Here is a 15140-nt window from a genome sequence, read left to right as displayed (position 1 = left end):
TTTGATCAACCCATCCTAATATACTCAGTAAAAAAAGAAAAGTACCTTTTTCAGGACCCTGTCTTTCAAAGATAATTCGTAAAAATCCAAATAACTTCACAGATCTTCATTGTAAAGGGTTTTAACAGTGTTTCCCATGCTTGTTCAATGAACCATAAACAATTAATGAACATGCACCTGTGGAATGCTCATTAAGACACTAACAGCTTAGACGGTAGGCAATTAAGGTCACAGTTATGAAAACTTAGGACACTAAAGAGGCCTTTCTACTAACTCTGAAAAACACCAAAAGAAAGATGCCCAGGGTCCCTGCTCATCTGCGTGAATGTGCCTTAGGCATGCTGCAAGGAGGCATGAGGACTGCAGATATGGTCAGGGCAATAAATTGCAATGTCCGTACTGTGAGGCGCCTAAGACAGCGCTACAGGGGGAGACAAGACGGACAGCTGATCGTCCTCGCCGTGGCAGACCACGTGTAACAACACCTGCACAGGATCGGTACATCCGAACATCACACCTGCGGGACAGGTACAGGAGGGCAACAACTGCCCGAGTTACACCAGGAACGCACAATCCCTCCATCAGTGCTCAGACTGTCCACAATAGGCTGAGAGAGGCTGGACTGAGGGCTTGTAGGCCTGTTGTAAGGCAGGTCCTCACCAGACATTACTGGCAACACTGTCGCCAATGGGCACAAACCCACTCTCGCTGGACCAGACAGGACTGGCAAAAATTGCTCTTCGCTGACGAGTCTCGGTTTTGTCTCACCATGGGTGATGGCCGGATTCACGTTCATTGTCGAAGGAATGAGCTTTACACCGAGGCCTGTACTCTGGAGCGGGATCGATTTGGAGGTGGAGGGTTCGTCATGGTCTGGGGGCGGTGTCACAGCATCATCGGACTGCACTTGTTGTCATTGCAGGCAATCTCAACGCTGTGCGTTACAGGGAAGACATCCTCCTCCCTCATGTGGTACCCTTCCTGCAGGCTCATCCTGACATGACTCTCCAGCATGACAATGCCACCAGCCATACTGCTCGTTCTGTGCGGGATTTCCTGCAAGACAGGAATGTCAGTTCTGCCATGGCAAGCGAAGAGCCCAGATCTCAATCCCATTGAGCACGTCTGGGACCTGTTAGATTGAAGGGTGAGGGCTAGGGACTGGCAAATATGGTGCAGTACATGAGGAGATGCACTGCGGTACTTAATGCAGCTGGTGGCCACAACAGAATATTGACTGTTACTTTTTGATTTTGACCCGCGCTTTGTTCAGGGACACATTATTCCATTTCTGTTAGCCACATGTCTGTGGAACTTGTTCAGTTTGTCTGTTGTTGAATCTTGTTATGCTCATACAAATATTTACACATCTTTAAGTTTGCTGACAAAACCACAGTTGACTGAGTTTATTTATGTAGTAGAAGTATTAAGAACTCCCTTGAAAACAGTGGCAATTACTGACTGGACTATCCTGGCTAAATACATAAACCATTACATTAAAATGAACTTGAAGTAATATTATGTCCGTTTACCTCAGGGCACCGAGATGCCAGCTGAACTATGCCATGGAATTCAAGGTATATTAAATCTTGACGGAGACCCTATCCTACCAGATAAGTAAGGAACATCTATTTTCTCAACACTCTTTTCGATACATTATTCATCCTTCTCTGGAGAGAATCATGGCTAACTTATTTGAAACCGCTTTTGTTCTTAGGCCAGTGGCGTCTCCCATCCCCATGCTACGGGACATTGCACAGAACAGTGCCATTGGGTAAGGGTGGTCTTTTACCTTTGTCACACCAGTTGGTCTTCCCAGTTGGGACACGTGCACGTTTGTACAAAGACTGAATTTCCTACAAATGTTCACCTGAAGGGCCAGTTAACAATCCTCAGAGCGATAGTTGTAAGTTCACATTACTGCTTAACGTTATGTGATTGACCTTGACCAGGAGGAGAAATTTAAGGTCATCTTCATCTTCTGTCTGGAACAAATTTCAAGTTTTCCTTCAGTGGTCGACTTCAAATGCTCATTTGCCGCACGATTTAAAAAAAATAATAATAATAATAAATAAATAAAAAGTCCTTGGCTGTAACGACCTGCTCGGCCCTCTGGGGGTCAGCTTCTAAGAGGAGCTGAGACTCCCTTATTCTCAGTGGGTTTGCGTCCCAAATGGCACCCTATTCCATATGTAGTCCACTACTTTAGACCAGATATAGGGATTCGGGTGCCTTTTGGGACATGGCCTCCCTCATTCACACTGGAAGTAGAGCAAGGCTGATGTCAAAAAACAGAATTGATGCCATTTTCTACGACCAGCGCTGGAGTACCCGATTTAAAACGCCTTGGCTCGCTATTTCTCCTTGGAACAGGATGGTTATTAAATTCTTTGCCAATGCAAGGCTTGGAGTCTGCTTTGCCTGGAGTTTTACCGAAATGGAAACTTTTAAGGGAATCCATCTGAATTAACCAGGATGTTATTGTAAAATATTATTTGTTCCGTCTTCACTAAGGCTTAATACTGCTCAAGTACTGTTTTTTTTTTAAACTCTCAAATTCAATTATTCATCAAATGAATTGTTGTAAATTCCTTTTTTGTCTCGGCAGAGTGAAATATAAGGACCCACAGTTTGGAGAGACCTTTGTGTTCAAGGCTGTCATTCTTCATGGAGCAAAGTAAGTTATTACAATGCATTGTTTTATCATTAACATGTTCCCATTGAGTCAGAGCTGTATATTATCTTACACCTTCTGTATGTGCTTAGATACATTGCTTAAAGAACAATGTTATTTATCTTAAATGTTATCAAAATACCTATTGCTACACCTTAAAATGGATCTCAATTGAATTTGTACACCACGTCTGATTTTAAAGAACGCCATCCAGTATATTTCTCATTCGTCACTCATGTCTCCCTGTCCCCTTTGACAAAGTCATAGTGTATTCATTGTCTTTTTCATTTTTGGTGGATCATGGAGCTCTTTATGACAGTGTTGTGTTTTATGTTCTGTTTGTTACTGTTTTGTGGGGGGGAAATAAAATGGCTCCTTGTCTCTCAGGATTCCTGCCAAGGTGCTGAAGCCTGGAGACTGGGAGAGGGGTAACCGTGGTAGGGGTAACTGGAGGCCCCAACTGGGCTTCAACTCCAACCGGCAGCAGGTCCATCTGGACCAGTCAGCCTTCAGGGCCCTGGGGTACGTGCACGTCTCTTCAGACTAGACAGCATTGACCATTTTTAGACTTGCAGCCAGGCCAACTTGTATGATATCCCTTCAATGGTCACCCTTTGATATATGATATCTAAGCTCTTTAACTTAGTCAGACATTCACAGAAGGCTGTTTGTTTCCTGTTACATTGTTTACAAAGTAAATACAGTTGAACCAAGCTCATGGAAAGTCCAAAAATGGATGTACCAATCCCGGATTGCCTCTTTAAGGAACCTGGGTAATTGAACATCTGGCTGATTCTGGACTGTAGCATGTTCAGGAATGAATTATGCATGCTGCCAAAGAAACATGATATATTCAGAAATGTTTTTGTCCACCAAATCCTTAATTCTGTAATTTAAACAGTTATTTTCCTTGATGGGGCCAAATGGGCAGGTGTTCAGAGACTGGTAATTAAGAAAACCTGGCATAAATTAGTTTTTTTTTCTCCCAGTTTGCTTGTGTTGATGTGACAGCAAATGGTTAGTATTAGCAGCTATAATATATAAAAATGTACGTGTAGGCATCTGAAGCGTTACTCGATGAAGTAGCCGGCCACATTAGGGTCAGTAGTCAGCTATTTGACTGGCAGCTGGGGCTTAAGGAACAGCCTATAGCTGATGATTTAATATCTGTCACTTACGCTGCATGTTTTCAGTCACAGCATTAACCGACAGCAGCAGGGAGGTGGGCAGTACAGCAACGCTCCACCCCCTGGCAACTACCACCAGGGGAACTACAGCAGGCCCCCCCACAGTGGTGGTGGTCACTTCTCACGTAAGTCCTCTTACACACACACACACAGTCAGGCCTTAGACAAACGCAATCACTGCATCTCCCATTTTAAAAAAATAATACAAGTCTTTACGTGATCAATGCAGGTGTCGAGTAGTAACTATCTGAAATAGAAGATAGAAAAGCTAGCGAAGATGGACAGTAATCTCAGATCTGAAAAGCCGTTTTTTTTAACTTTCTTACTTGCTGCTACATTTCACTTCCTTTGTCCTCGGCTGACATATTGTACCTCTTCTTCTAAGAATAAAAATAACTATATATTATACAATTAAATGGCCCTTTTGTTCAACACTGGGGAGTTGGAATGGCGTAATCTGGAGGGGGCCGTTCTCTCTCGGTCTCCTAGCCCCTAATCAGAGGCTCCTGGTTGTCCCCAGGCCCCGGTCTCAGCCCCATGCTCCTCTGATAGCAGGGCTCTGCTCAACGGTAGTACGCTATACAGGGAATAGTGAGCCATTTGGGACGCCGGCTCAGTTCTCCAATTTGACTTTGATGTTCCCATTTGCAAGTTGATGAATAATCTCATCTGGCTGCTGATAGCTTGTGGGGGAGCAGAGGCTATTCCAGTGGCACTTGATGCAAATAAGGCTTTTGGTTTCTTCGGATTGCGGCAGCCTCCCTTGGCCTCTGCTGTTCATCCCTGATGGTAAACTTGCCAATTAGCAGCGTAGGACGGACTTCATCCTCTTTCTTTCTATATTAGTTATTTTGATTAAGGCAATCAGGGTTAATACGCTGGCCCATCTGTGATTGTGGGCCTGTTTCTCTTCAAATTGTCACTTTATGTAACGGTGGGATTTTTAAATTCATGGCCTTCTAGTCCTGACGATACAACTCGATACAAGGAATAATAAAATGTAACTGCTTAATTTTAGTATACTGTCCCTTTGACGCTTGTCTTGAATAACCAACGACACAAATATTTTTTCAATAACTTTTTTTTTTTTTTGCTGTTTGAAGCTGGTGTACAAAAGACTCCATTTGAACTTAAGAACAGGAAACATGGAGATTGCGCACGTAGAAAACAGATCTGCCTCTTTTTAGTCTTTCAATGAGTGACAGATCTATAACTTGTTTTCAATGAGAATTAAATCCATAACTCACATTTTCTATTTGAATTTGGTCGGATTGCCCCAAAAGTGACATTGCAGCTTTAAGTCAGTAAGAGGGAAAATTACATCAAATAATTGTAAATGTGTGTGTATATATTCCCATTCCATCCATAAGATAATCTAGCCGTTTTAGTCAACCAATTTATAAAAGGATGCACAGATGAACTAGTCTATATATGGTGTGAGACGACATCGGTCCCAACAGCACAATTAGCCAGACAAGTTATTGAGACGAGACTACAAAATGTGACAACTCTGGGACAGTAGGTAGCTCAGCGCTCAAAGGCTTTTGTTGCTGTGAACTGTCTCTCTCAGGGAGGATCCACTAGGTTGTCAGTAATCACCCTGGTCAGGTCGGGGCCTTTTGTGTTGGGTTCGGGGTGGCTCCTGTGTCGCTGTTTACTGATTAGTGGTGCTGGCTGCACTGGGAGACTGCGGGTGGTAATGAGATTGTCGAGTGCTTCTGGACACACTGGCCCCTCTGATAAAAGCCTTCTGGGACGATCCCATTTGATTGGATGTGTGGTAGACTGGAGAGGGTTGAAACCAAAGTTAACTTCCCCTTTCAGCGTGCCACTACCTCCTGCGGTGATGTGTCAACCGGCTGCTTCTGAAACATGCTGCGGGGTTTTGTTGGGCCTAATGAAAACAGCTGCTGTGTAATGACCCAACGGGGAGACACCGCCGGTGGCCATTAGTCTTCTGATGTCCAGTCACGTTGTACTAGCAACTTTGTCACGGCATTATTAGAAGTTGCACTTTTAAGGCATTCTCATGGAATTCAGTTGATTCTAGTTTCAGGCCGAAAGGTCTAGGCATCGAACATTACCAACTGTTGGAAGGAAAAAGGGAGTCGGTTTGAGCTAGTTTTTATCCCTTGGGTTAATACAGGGAATGTGAAGTGTACTGGGGGATTTTAGGCGTAATCGTTTGTTGTCTTTTGTGTCACATGGCTTGGAGCTCTAGAGTTTTAGATCTTTGTTAATTAAGGAGATGGACAGGTGTCTAAATTGTAATTTCCTCCTTTGACTGACTGCCGGTCATCAGGACAGAAGACGGATGACAATGTTACCGGAGTATAATTGGGGCCAGAGTGGGTGGTCCTCAATAAGGTTGTTGGTCCACAAGATTATTAACTGTCAAGATTTACAAGTCCACAGATCCAACCTAATCACTTTGTTTGGACAAACCGTTATGCGTTGTTAGTATGTTTCAATTGTACGTAGTTCTTATCTGTAGAATTTTCAATCACTTGACAAACATCTCTTGTGGTCAATTTTACTCCACCCCGCAAGTCAGGCTAACCAGTCCATATTCTCTTGGCCATCTCAGACCACATTAAACTCTCTCCCCATAACATTGCGCATTGGCCTCAAAGTGAAACTTTCGTTGTGCCAGCCGGCCAAACGCTTATTTCCACAGATATCCTATCCCCTCCTATCAAACATTTTTAACACCAACCTCCAATCCAGGTTTGTAAATGACTGGCTTTTCTTTGCTGAAGTTCTTTTCATTTCACCCCGCCCCCTCTCCTCCCGTCTCAGCCACTCACCAGGCCTGCCCCTATAAACAAACAAGTCCAGGGCTTGCAGCTGGTCATTGCCTTGGCAACAGCGGATCTGGAAGAAGCCGCTCTCGCTACTTTTTAAAAAGTGTGGCTTTGTGAAGGGGCTCGCCGCGATGGAACCAGGGGTACTTGAGTCATCCACAATGCTGCCCGCTGAATGCTTATTTCATTTTGCTGGAGACGAGAAATGCAAATGCAGCATTTTTTTCTCTCTTTCCCCCCCCACCTCAAATCCTATTGTGGTTTAGTGCTTGAATGGACTTAATTTTATCATTGTGACTTTCTTTTGATCTGTTTTTAGATTGAAATCTATGGGTTTCATATTGAGGTTAAGGCTGAAGTGAACTGGGTTAATTAACTTGAATACATTTTTTACACACAGTCTTCTGTATGCTAAACCCGAGTTTCCGTTTTGATTCGCAAACATTGCATGCAACAGATTTAACTTTCACTCGAAGGGATTGCTTTGGAATGGATTCCTTGGAATCTCACTTTGTGTCAAACTAGCATTTTCACTATACAGAAGTCTCCTAGCTGGTTTTATCTATGCAATATGTACTGAGGTGTATAAAAGTGACACTGATGGCAACTCATCAGAACCAAATTCTTAGGTAGGTACACCTTAAGTATTGCTGTTTTTAAAAGGGTGTGTCGCTCTCGATAGGTTAGTAGCGTGTTAGGGACATTGGTTCCCCAGAACCACTTTCTGAATGTCTCTCTTTTGTCACAGATTCCAGGCAGCAGGGTCTTCTAGGGGCACCTCCCCCATTCAACCCTAACCCTGTACAGCAATATCCAAGGTGAGTCTACGGCATTGTCTGCTTTTAATACATAGGCGTGTATTCACAAGGCCTTTCATCCTGGGCAGTGGCATTTATATATACACTTTACAAACTGATGTTGTAGTATTTCTCCAAAGCCCCCACTGCAGCGTAGGAAATTAACCATGGTAGTACTTTTTTTTATTTTATTATTATTACATATGAGGTTTAGTGTAATATACAGTACCAGTCAAAAGTTTGGACACCTACTCAGTCGAGGGTTTTTATTTTTACTTTTTTCTACATTGTAGAATAATGAAGACATCAACTAGGAATAACACACATGGAATCGTGTAGTAACCAAAAAAGTGTTAAACAAATCTAAATATATTTGAGATTCTTCAAAGTAGCCACCCTTTGCCTTAATGACAGCTTTGCACACTTGGCATTCTCAAAACCAGCTTCATGAGGTAGTCACCTGGAATGCATTTCAATTAACAGGTGTGCCTTGTTCAAAGTTAATTTGTGGATTTTCTTTCCTCAATGCGTTTTGAGCCTATCAAGGTATACAGAAGAGAGCCCTATTTGGTAAAAGACCAAGTTCATATTATGGCAAGAACAGCTCAAATAAGCAAAGAGAAACGACAGTCCATCATTAGTTTAAGACCTCAAGGTCAGTCAACTTTGAAAGTTTCTTGAAGTGCAGTCGCAAAAACCATCAAGCGTAATGATGAAACTGGCTTTCATGAGGACCGCCACAGGAAAGTAAGACCCAGAGTTACCTCTGCTGCAGAGGATAAGTTCTTTAGGTACCAGCCTCAGAAATTGCAGCCCAAATAATTAAATGCTTCAGAGTTCAAGTAACAGACATCTCAACCTCGACTGTTCAGAGAAGACTGAATCAGGCCTTTATGGTCGAATTGCTGCAATGAAACCACTACTGAAGGACACCAATAAGAAGAAGAGACTTGCTTGGGCCAAGAAACACGAGCAATGGACATTAGACCGGTGGACATCTGTCCTTTGGTCTGATGAGTCCAAATTAGATTTTTGGTTCCAACTGCCGTGGCTTTGTGACACAGGTGAATGGATGCTCTCCGCACGTATGGTTCCCACTGTGACGCATGGAGGAGGAGGTGCTTTGCTGGTGACGCTCAGTGATTTACTTAGAAATCAAGGCACACTTAACCAGCATGGCTGCCACAGCATTTTGCAGCGATATGCCATCCCATCTGGTTTGCGCTTAGTGGGACTGTCATTTAATTTTACAACAGAACAATGACCCAAAACACACCTCCAGGCTGTGTATAGGCTATTTGACCAAGAAGGAGGGTGATGGAGTGCTGCATGAGATGACCTGGCCTTCACAATCACCTGACCTCATCCCAATTGAGATGGTTTGGGATAAGTTGGACTGCAGAGTGAAGGAAAAGCAGCCAGCATATGTGGGAACTCCTTCAAGACTGTTGGAAAAGCATTCCAGGTGAAGCTGGTTGAGAGAATGCCAAGTGTGCAAAACTGTCAAGGCAAAGGATGGCTACTTTGAAGAATCTAAAATATATTTTGATTTGTTTAACACTTTGTTTTGGTTACTACATGAGTCCAATTGTTTCATAGTTTTGATGTATTCACTATTCTACTTTGTAGAAAATGGTAATAATAAAGAAAAACCCTTGAATGTGTAGGTGTGTCCAAACTTTTGACAGCTACTGTATGTGGTTAGTAGAAAATATTCCAGTGGTTTAGTGGTGACTACGGAGTCACACTTAATGTCCAGTTAGATGACAGGCCTTCCTATATTAGTTGAGCCCACTGGGCTGCACCATGGGGGGGCTTAGAGATGAATTAAGAATTTGGGAGTGCTAAACAAATTTCTCTTGAGGTTTGGCCAACTTAATGAGGCATCACTAATACTGCTCCAGCGGTAACATTTCTGCACCACAGCCACTGTGTCCGCACAGACCCGCCATTGTTTCTGGCTCCAGACCTCTTGAAAGACTAATCAGCTTCTTTGGTTCAACTTTTCAGGCCTACCAGGCCTATTGTGGCTCTCTGTCACCTTAGGTCACTAGTTATTAGTGGGCGAATTGAAAACAGTTTCTTTTAACTACTTATACGAACGGGACCCGAAATGCAACTCATAAGGAACTTTGAGGAGGGATTACAGATTCCAGTGCTCAGTTAAGTCTGGCATTGGGGAAGAATGTGACATGGTTCAATAATGAGGGATGGGCCCCCTCTACGACGGTTTCTACTTTTTCCCTTGGCCTATTGTAGTGAATAAGATGAGACCTTGATGCGGTGGCTTGGCTTATGGATGGACACATTGCTGAGTTGTTATTCATGGAGAGCCACTGTGTGCTCATCACACACAGGAAATGTGGTGTCCTCATTTCAGGGATGAATGCAGTTCATGATTCAAGCCACGTTTAAATGTATGGTTTATTTCACACTCTGGCATGAATTTAATATTCTTATACTCTCAATCATGTGAAATTGGTGGCCCTTTATTTTTTTAAATTCTGTTATGAATTCAATCTCCAGGTCTATACCAATTAGCAGGGATGTTGCTAGGTCACCACGGTCAATTTGAAGGCTGCATCAATAGAACTTGAAACATATATATTTTCTTTTTGCTCCTGGTCAGGTGCTCTGACATATTTAGACTGAGTAAATGGATAGGACAAATGCAGGCCTAAAGCCCAAATTGTCCAGCATGGCAAATGTGTTTTGTAGCTGTCAATTAGGAGGAAAGACTGAACTTTCTTTGGAATTCAATACAAAATCTGATTTGTTTATTTGAGTAGGGCCGGGATGATACCAGGATCGCGACACGGAAACAACACGAAGTGGGTTGAACTTTTGTTGGAAACCAACGTTATGTTGTCATCCAGTCACATGTATTTATTTTCCAAACTATGGAACACCATATTTTACATACAGTAGGTTTTTAAAGGACCAAAGATTTTAGTCTTCGTGTTTTAATTTTTGCCATTGAAAAAATATTGCGATACTGGTTTGTCTCCGGCACTATTCATTAGCTAGATGTTTTAACTTCATGTTGAACGAATCTGCATCGTTTTAGAATCAAAGGCAAATTGGCAGTGATGTAGTTTTAGTAATCTTTTACAACATGGCAGTTAAGAACCGAATTGCAATGTAGGAATACAGTCCATAAATTTTTACAATCCAAAATAACAATTAATTGTAATGTTTGTTCCCCCACAGGCAGCAGTATAGTAGTGGTGGTGGGCACGGCTGGGACCGGTCGATGCAGTCCCAGGGAGCTGCCTACCAGCAGAACCTGCAGAGAGGAGGCCATGGAGGGGGGCAGGGTCAGGGGGGCTACCACCAGCAACGTGGTCAGGATGACCGTAGAGGAGACCGCAGAGACGACCGTGGAGGACAACCGGTAACTACATGACTTTGACCATGTCCACCTGACAAGGAGGACACCTCCAGATAATTTATGCATACTATACTCCACTAATGTCTGCCGTCTTTGCTCTTTATGCTTTTATTTACTGTGCAGCCCTTCTGACCGGTTTGGTCCTTTCTGTGTTTTACAGGGATACAGCTCTGGACGGAGTTACCCCTTGCCACCCCCAGCAAGAAGATACAATTGGAGTTAAATTTAGACTTAGATGGGCAGAAGGCGAATATGATTTTTTATTTTTTTCGCTATATTTGTCTTTCAGGCTGTTTTACTTAAGATGTTTTCTTTTAATAATACCAATAATGTTCTTATGTACTGAATTTTTAAGAGTAATGCCTGTACAACTTGTGAAATACAAGTGAGTCAAGACAATTGTGTCATTGTCAGTTTGTTTGTAACATTGATATTGACCCCTCTAATTTAGATTACCTTCATATTTTATTTCAAATTTTCATAAATAGCCAAATTTAAACTATTCAGCTATTTGCATCACAAACCTTACATTTTTCAAATCATAATTCCTCTATCAATTCTCACAATCGCCATAAGCTTTCTGATGTGAAGCATTCATTGAAAAATGTAAACTAAATATTCCTAAATCATGAACATGGCAAATCTTTAGACAATAGTTTAATTATTTTCGAATGTTTTTTTTTTTTTTTTGTCAATTCAAAATTCCTTAGCAGTTGCTAAGCTCCATAGCGGCTTTGTTTGAGACAAAATTACATAGCCTAATCAAAAAACATATTTCATTTCCTACCGGTTTTAATAAATCAGTCTTTACCAGTTTCACAGGTACAGAAGCCCCTTTATTTAATGCGGACCCTATTATTATAAAGTAGGCAACTTTATCACTAATAGTTAGCATTTTTGCTTGCTTATATTTCAAATGTTCAAATCAAAGAGCCCACGAATAACAAATTATATTTATTGAAAATTTGAAAAAACAATTGAGCTCAGTTGTTACAGTAGTTTGGAAATTCTCGCCTTTCATCTTTGTCTTACATTGTTTGCCCAAATCAGTCGCAGTCCAATTTTAAATATCCTGCAAATAGTCTTGCATTTTAGGACTTTATCATGCAATAGACTACGTGCTTAAATATGTTTACTTAACCAGGCCTGCTTGTAACGGCAAGAAATATTGGAATTTATATTTTTTGACTCTTTTTCGTTCAATAATTGGGTGATAAGAACTAATAACAAATGTAATTGCATTAGGCCAACGTCTTCATCAAAATTGATATGCTTACATGTCAAGCGATTTATTGTTAGTTAAACTGGATTGTGATTTGTTTATATGTATGCTATGCATCAATCACATTTGTAATTTACAAAAAATGATCGAACAAATGTATCGTTTAAAAACAATCACTGTCACATGAAATGTGTTAACTATATATACAGTTCAGGTTCATTAATCGAAATATTACAATACTTTGGCCTGATACCCTCAATGTGTCCTTTTAAAGAATTTAATTCCAACAAATAAAACTTCACCCCCTTAACACCGTCACCGAGTGCTTGGAGTCAAATTTTTATCAAATACTCTTCATCAAAAGTAAAACGCGCACGGTCGACTTTCTTAAAAATAGGTGGTCTATGCACCTCTCAAATGTCAAGGAAGTATGGTGCTTCTGTTGTCCATGTCACCAACGACCACTGTCCTTCCCGATGTTTTTGTTCGTCTTAAAATCCACTTGACGTGTTCTCCAGAATGAAAATATAAAATGGCAGGTTTCTCCCTTTTACCAAGTTCTGCCATAAAGCAGGTTTGAACTGACCATGTTATTGGTGTACTCGATGAGACCCGCGTCAGTCTGAGCCATGTTTATCTGGCTGTGTAGAATAGGGGAACTGGGGGACATTTCCTCCAGTTCTTCGGATGATAACGGATTATTCACCTGCTGGTTATGGTGATTGACCACCGCACTGCCCGATGCCGTCATCGCACCACCGGACACGTTCTGCTGCTGCTGCACCTGCTGATGCCCAGACGTCGGTATGCTTGACCCGTTCTGGCATGGTTTGCCATCCTTCACGAGAACCGGGACTGCTACCCGCCTCGGTGACTGTTGCTGTGGGCACACACTGCCGTTCTCCTGTTGAATCTGCTGGTTCGCTTTGTCCTTTGCTTGGCGTTTCATTTTGTACCTGTGGTTCTGAAACCAAATTTTTACCTGGGTCGGCGTCAGGTGGATCATGCTTGCCAGGTGTTCTCTCTCGGGTGCCGACAGGTATTTCTGCTGCTTAAAGCGCCTCTCCAGCTCGTACACCTGGGCCTGAGAGAACAGCACCCGTCGTTTTCTCCTGGGCGCAGAGTGTAAGGTGACCATGGATTTGGTAGGATCCATCCCTGCCAACGTCCCCATCCCGGTCATGTTCATCCCTGTGGAAGCCCCCATGAATCTAGAAACTTTAATGGAACAGAGTTAAATAAATGAATATTAGACACCGGTTAGAAATATTTGAATTTAATCGTGGTGCGCAATGCAATTCTCCATTTCAAGTTGTGGTATACATTTAAGTTATTCAAAACGAATTGCATTTCTTAAAAGTAACATCATAGGCTACTTGTTCAACTTACTTGTTGGGTAGCGGGGTTCGGTGTTTGCGCTATACCATGCAGTTGCTGCTGCGCCGTTTCTCATTGTGTCTTGGTAAGACGGGAGGTCTCCCATATTCCCGATGCTCCCATTGCAGTAGCCTCCAATGGCACTGGAAAATTGGGAGACGCTGTGTGGCATGTGATAGGTGCTCGCCACCCCGGTGTTATGGCACATGGAATGCTGCTGGATGCCTGGTTGAGACACCTGAGTTTGTCGGTATGCGCCCAGCGAAGACGCGAGGTTCCCTGTACTGTCCATGCCTCCAAACTTTCTGTAGGTCTCCTCGATCGGGCTTAAAATATCTGTCACTGAGAAAGGAGTTGAGTGCTTTGGGCTCAAGGACATGGTTTAGCCCGCAGGTGAATTTGGCTGAACGCGGAACAAGTCCGACCGTAGTGTCTCTATTGCAGGACACCTACAAGAGTACTTGTGAGTCCGTCTGAGATTTCTAATGGGTCGCCTTGGAGAAGGAGGGGAGCCTTGGGCGCTCTTGTCTTGACTCTAGCCAGGCGCCAGGTTTACGACAAACACGAGGGGCGGAGCAACGAGCCAAACAAGCCAACAATGGGCATTGACATTTTAACCGGGTAATTTAGGAACATTTTACTTTTGAGTTAAGATAAGCAAGATGCCATTTAGATGGTTTAAACGTCAACTTAATAAATACCTGTGATATGGAACTAATTCGAAAAGTATATATTTTTTGATTCTTTGGTCGGATTTCAAGTGAGGCAATGGGCTATAGTTTAGGTGCATTCGGGTAAAGCTGTTGCTCCAGCCAAAAAATAAAATAGCAACCTTTTTCTAAACTCGAGAGCTCTTCGAACAGACACGAGAGACCGAATCAGAGACCGAATCAGGCACCACAATGAAGACTTTCTTTCACCATCCAACCTGTCACATTCTGCTCATTTTGCGTTTAAGGGTGTGATTGGAAAAATAAATATAATGACAAATTGGTAGGCTTGCATTACCCCATACAATAACGATCATAAAAATTATATAATTTTTGCTTCTTTACAAAATGTAATCAGACAATACAATGGATTAGTATTCAAATAATACTTTATTCAAGTCATATTTAGATGTGAAAATAACCAACCCCATGTTATTAATCGCGTTTAATGGGTCACTCATTGGAAGACAAAAATTCCACTTTTGCTTACTTGTGCAGTCATCTTGGTACTTTCCAATTGGGCCTATTTAATTGTGGACATGGGAACGGATAGAGTAGCCTATGGCACAATGTCCTACACCGCAAAGATGGCATGGATTCAAATCAATGTTCAGTCCTTGATGTGAACGAGATTCATCAAAGACAATTTAATGTGTATTAAGTCCTTATCTATTTTAAAATCAAAAAGATGGATCACCAGTAGCATGCTAATTGAGTTAATAACTCATTGTTGCCATTTACTTTGATCTATAATGGTCATTTATCTCTGGTAGACCACCGGACAAAGGCTGGTTGAATCAACGTTGCTTCCATGTCATTTAAACAACAAAATGTGTGTGACCTTGAGTGAAGATGGAGAAGTTATTGGACTTCTAAAAAGTTGTCAACATAAGCGAATATTTCTTTTTTTACCGAACTTTTAACCTAAATCCAATGACATGGTGACATTTTGTTGATTTCACATTGAATTAATATAAG

At 42.1% G+C, this 15140-nt stretch overlaps 2 protein-coding genes across 3 annotated transcripts in view; one reads left to right on the top strand and one right to left on the bottom strand.

The window, feature by feature from the left end:
- LOC129824941 (5'-3' exoribonuclease 2-like) overlaps positions 1-11252 on the top strand; it is a 31221-nt gene extending 19969 nt beyond the window's left edge. For both annotated transcript variants that reach the window (XM_055884512.1, XM_055884513.1), the window contains exons 23-30: positions 1538-1617; positions 1718-1774; positions 2609-2677; positions 3062-3196; positions 3868-3986; positions 7414-7483; positions 10673-10856; positions 11014-11252. In XM_055884512.1, coding sequence (XP_055740487.1) covers positions 1538-1617; positions 1718-1774; positions 2609-2677; positions 3062-3196; positions 3868-3986; positions 7414-7483; positions 10673-10856; positions 11014-11076 — 777 coding nt within the window. In that variant the 3' untranslated portion in view covers positions 11077-11252. The remainder of the gene's footprint in view (positions 1-1537; positions 1618-1717; positions 1775-2608; positions 2678-3061; positions 3197-3867; positions 3987-7413; positions 7484-10672; positions 10857-11013) is intronic.
- A 542-nt stretch (positions 11253-11794) lies between these two features.
- LOC129824942 (homeobox protein Nkx-2.4-like) lies at positions 11795-14237 on the bottom strand. Its single transcript, XM_055884514.1, has 2 exons — positions 13465-14237; positions 11795-13293 (listed from the first exon to the last, which is right to left on the bottom strand). Exons 1-2 carry the CDS (start codon positions 13829-13831, stop codon positions 12626-12628), a joined length of 1035 nt encoding a protein of 344 aa, XP_055740489.1. The 5' UTR covers positions 13832-14237; the 3' UTR covers positions 11795-12625.
- Positions 14238-15140: the final 903 nt, after the last annotated feature.

The sequence above is a fragment of the Salvelinus fontinalis genome, chromosome 27 (assembly GCF_029448725.1).
Source record: "Salvelinus fontinalis isolate EN_2023a chromosome 27, ASM2944872v1, whole genome shotgun sequence".
Lineage (NCBI taxonomy): Eukaryota > Metazoa > Chordata > Actinopteri > Salmoniformes > Salmonidae > Salvelinus > Salvelinus fontinalis.
Note: the sequence above shows the minus strand (reverse complement) of the source record. Positions and strands in the feature narration are given on the sequence as shown.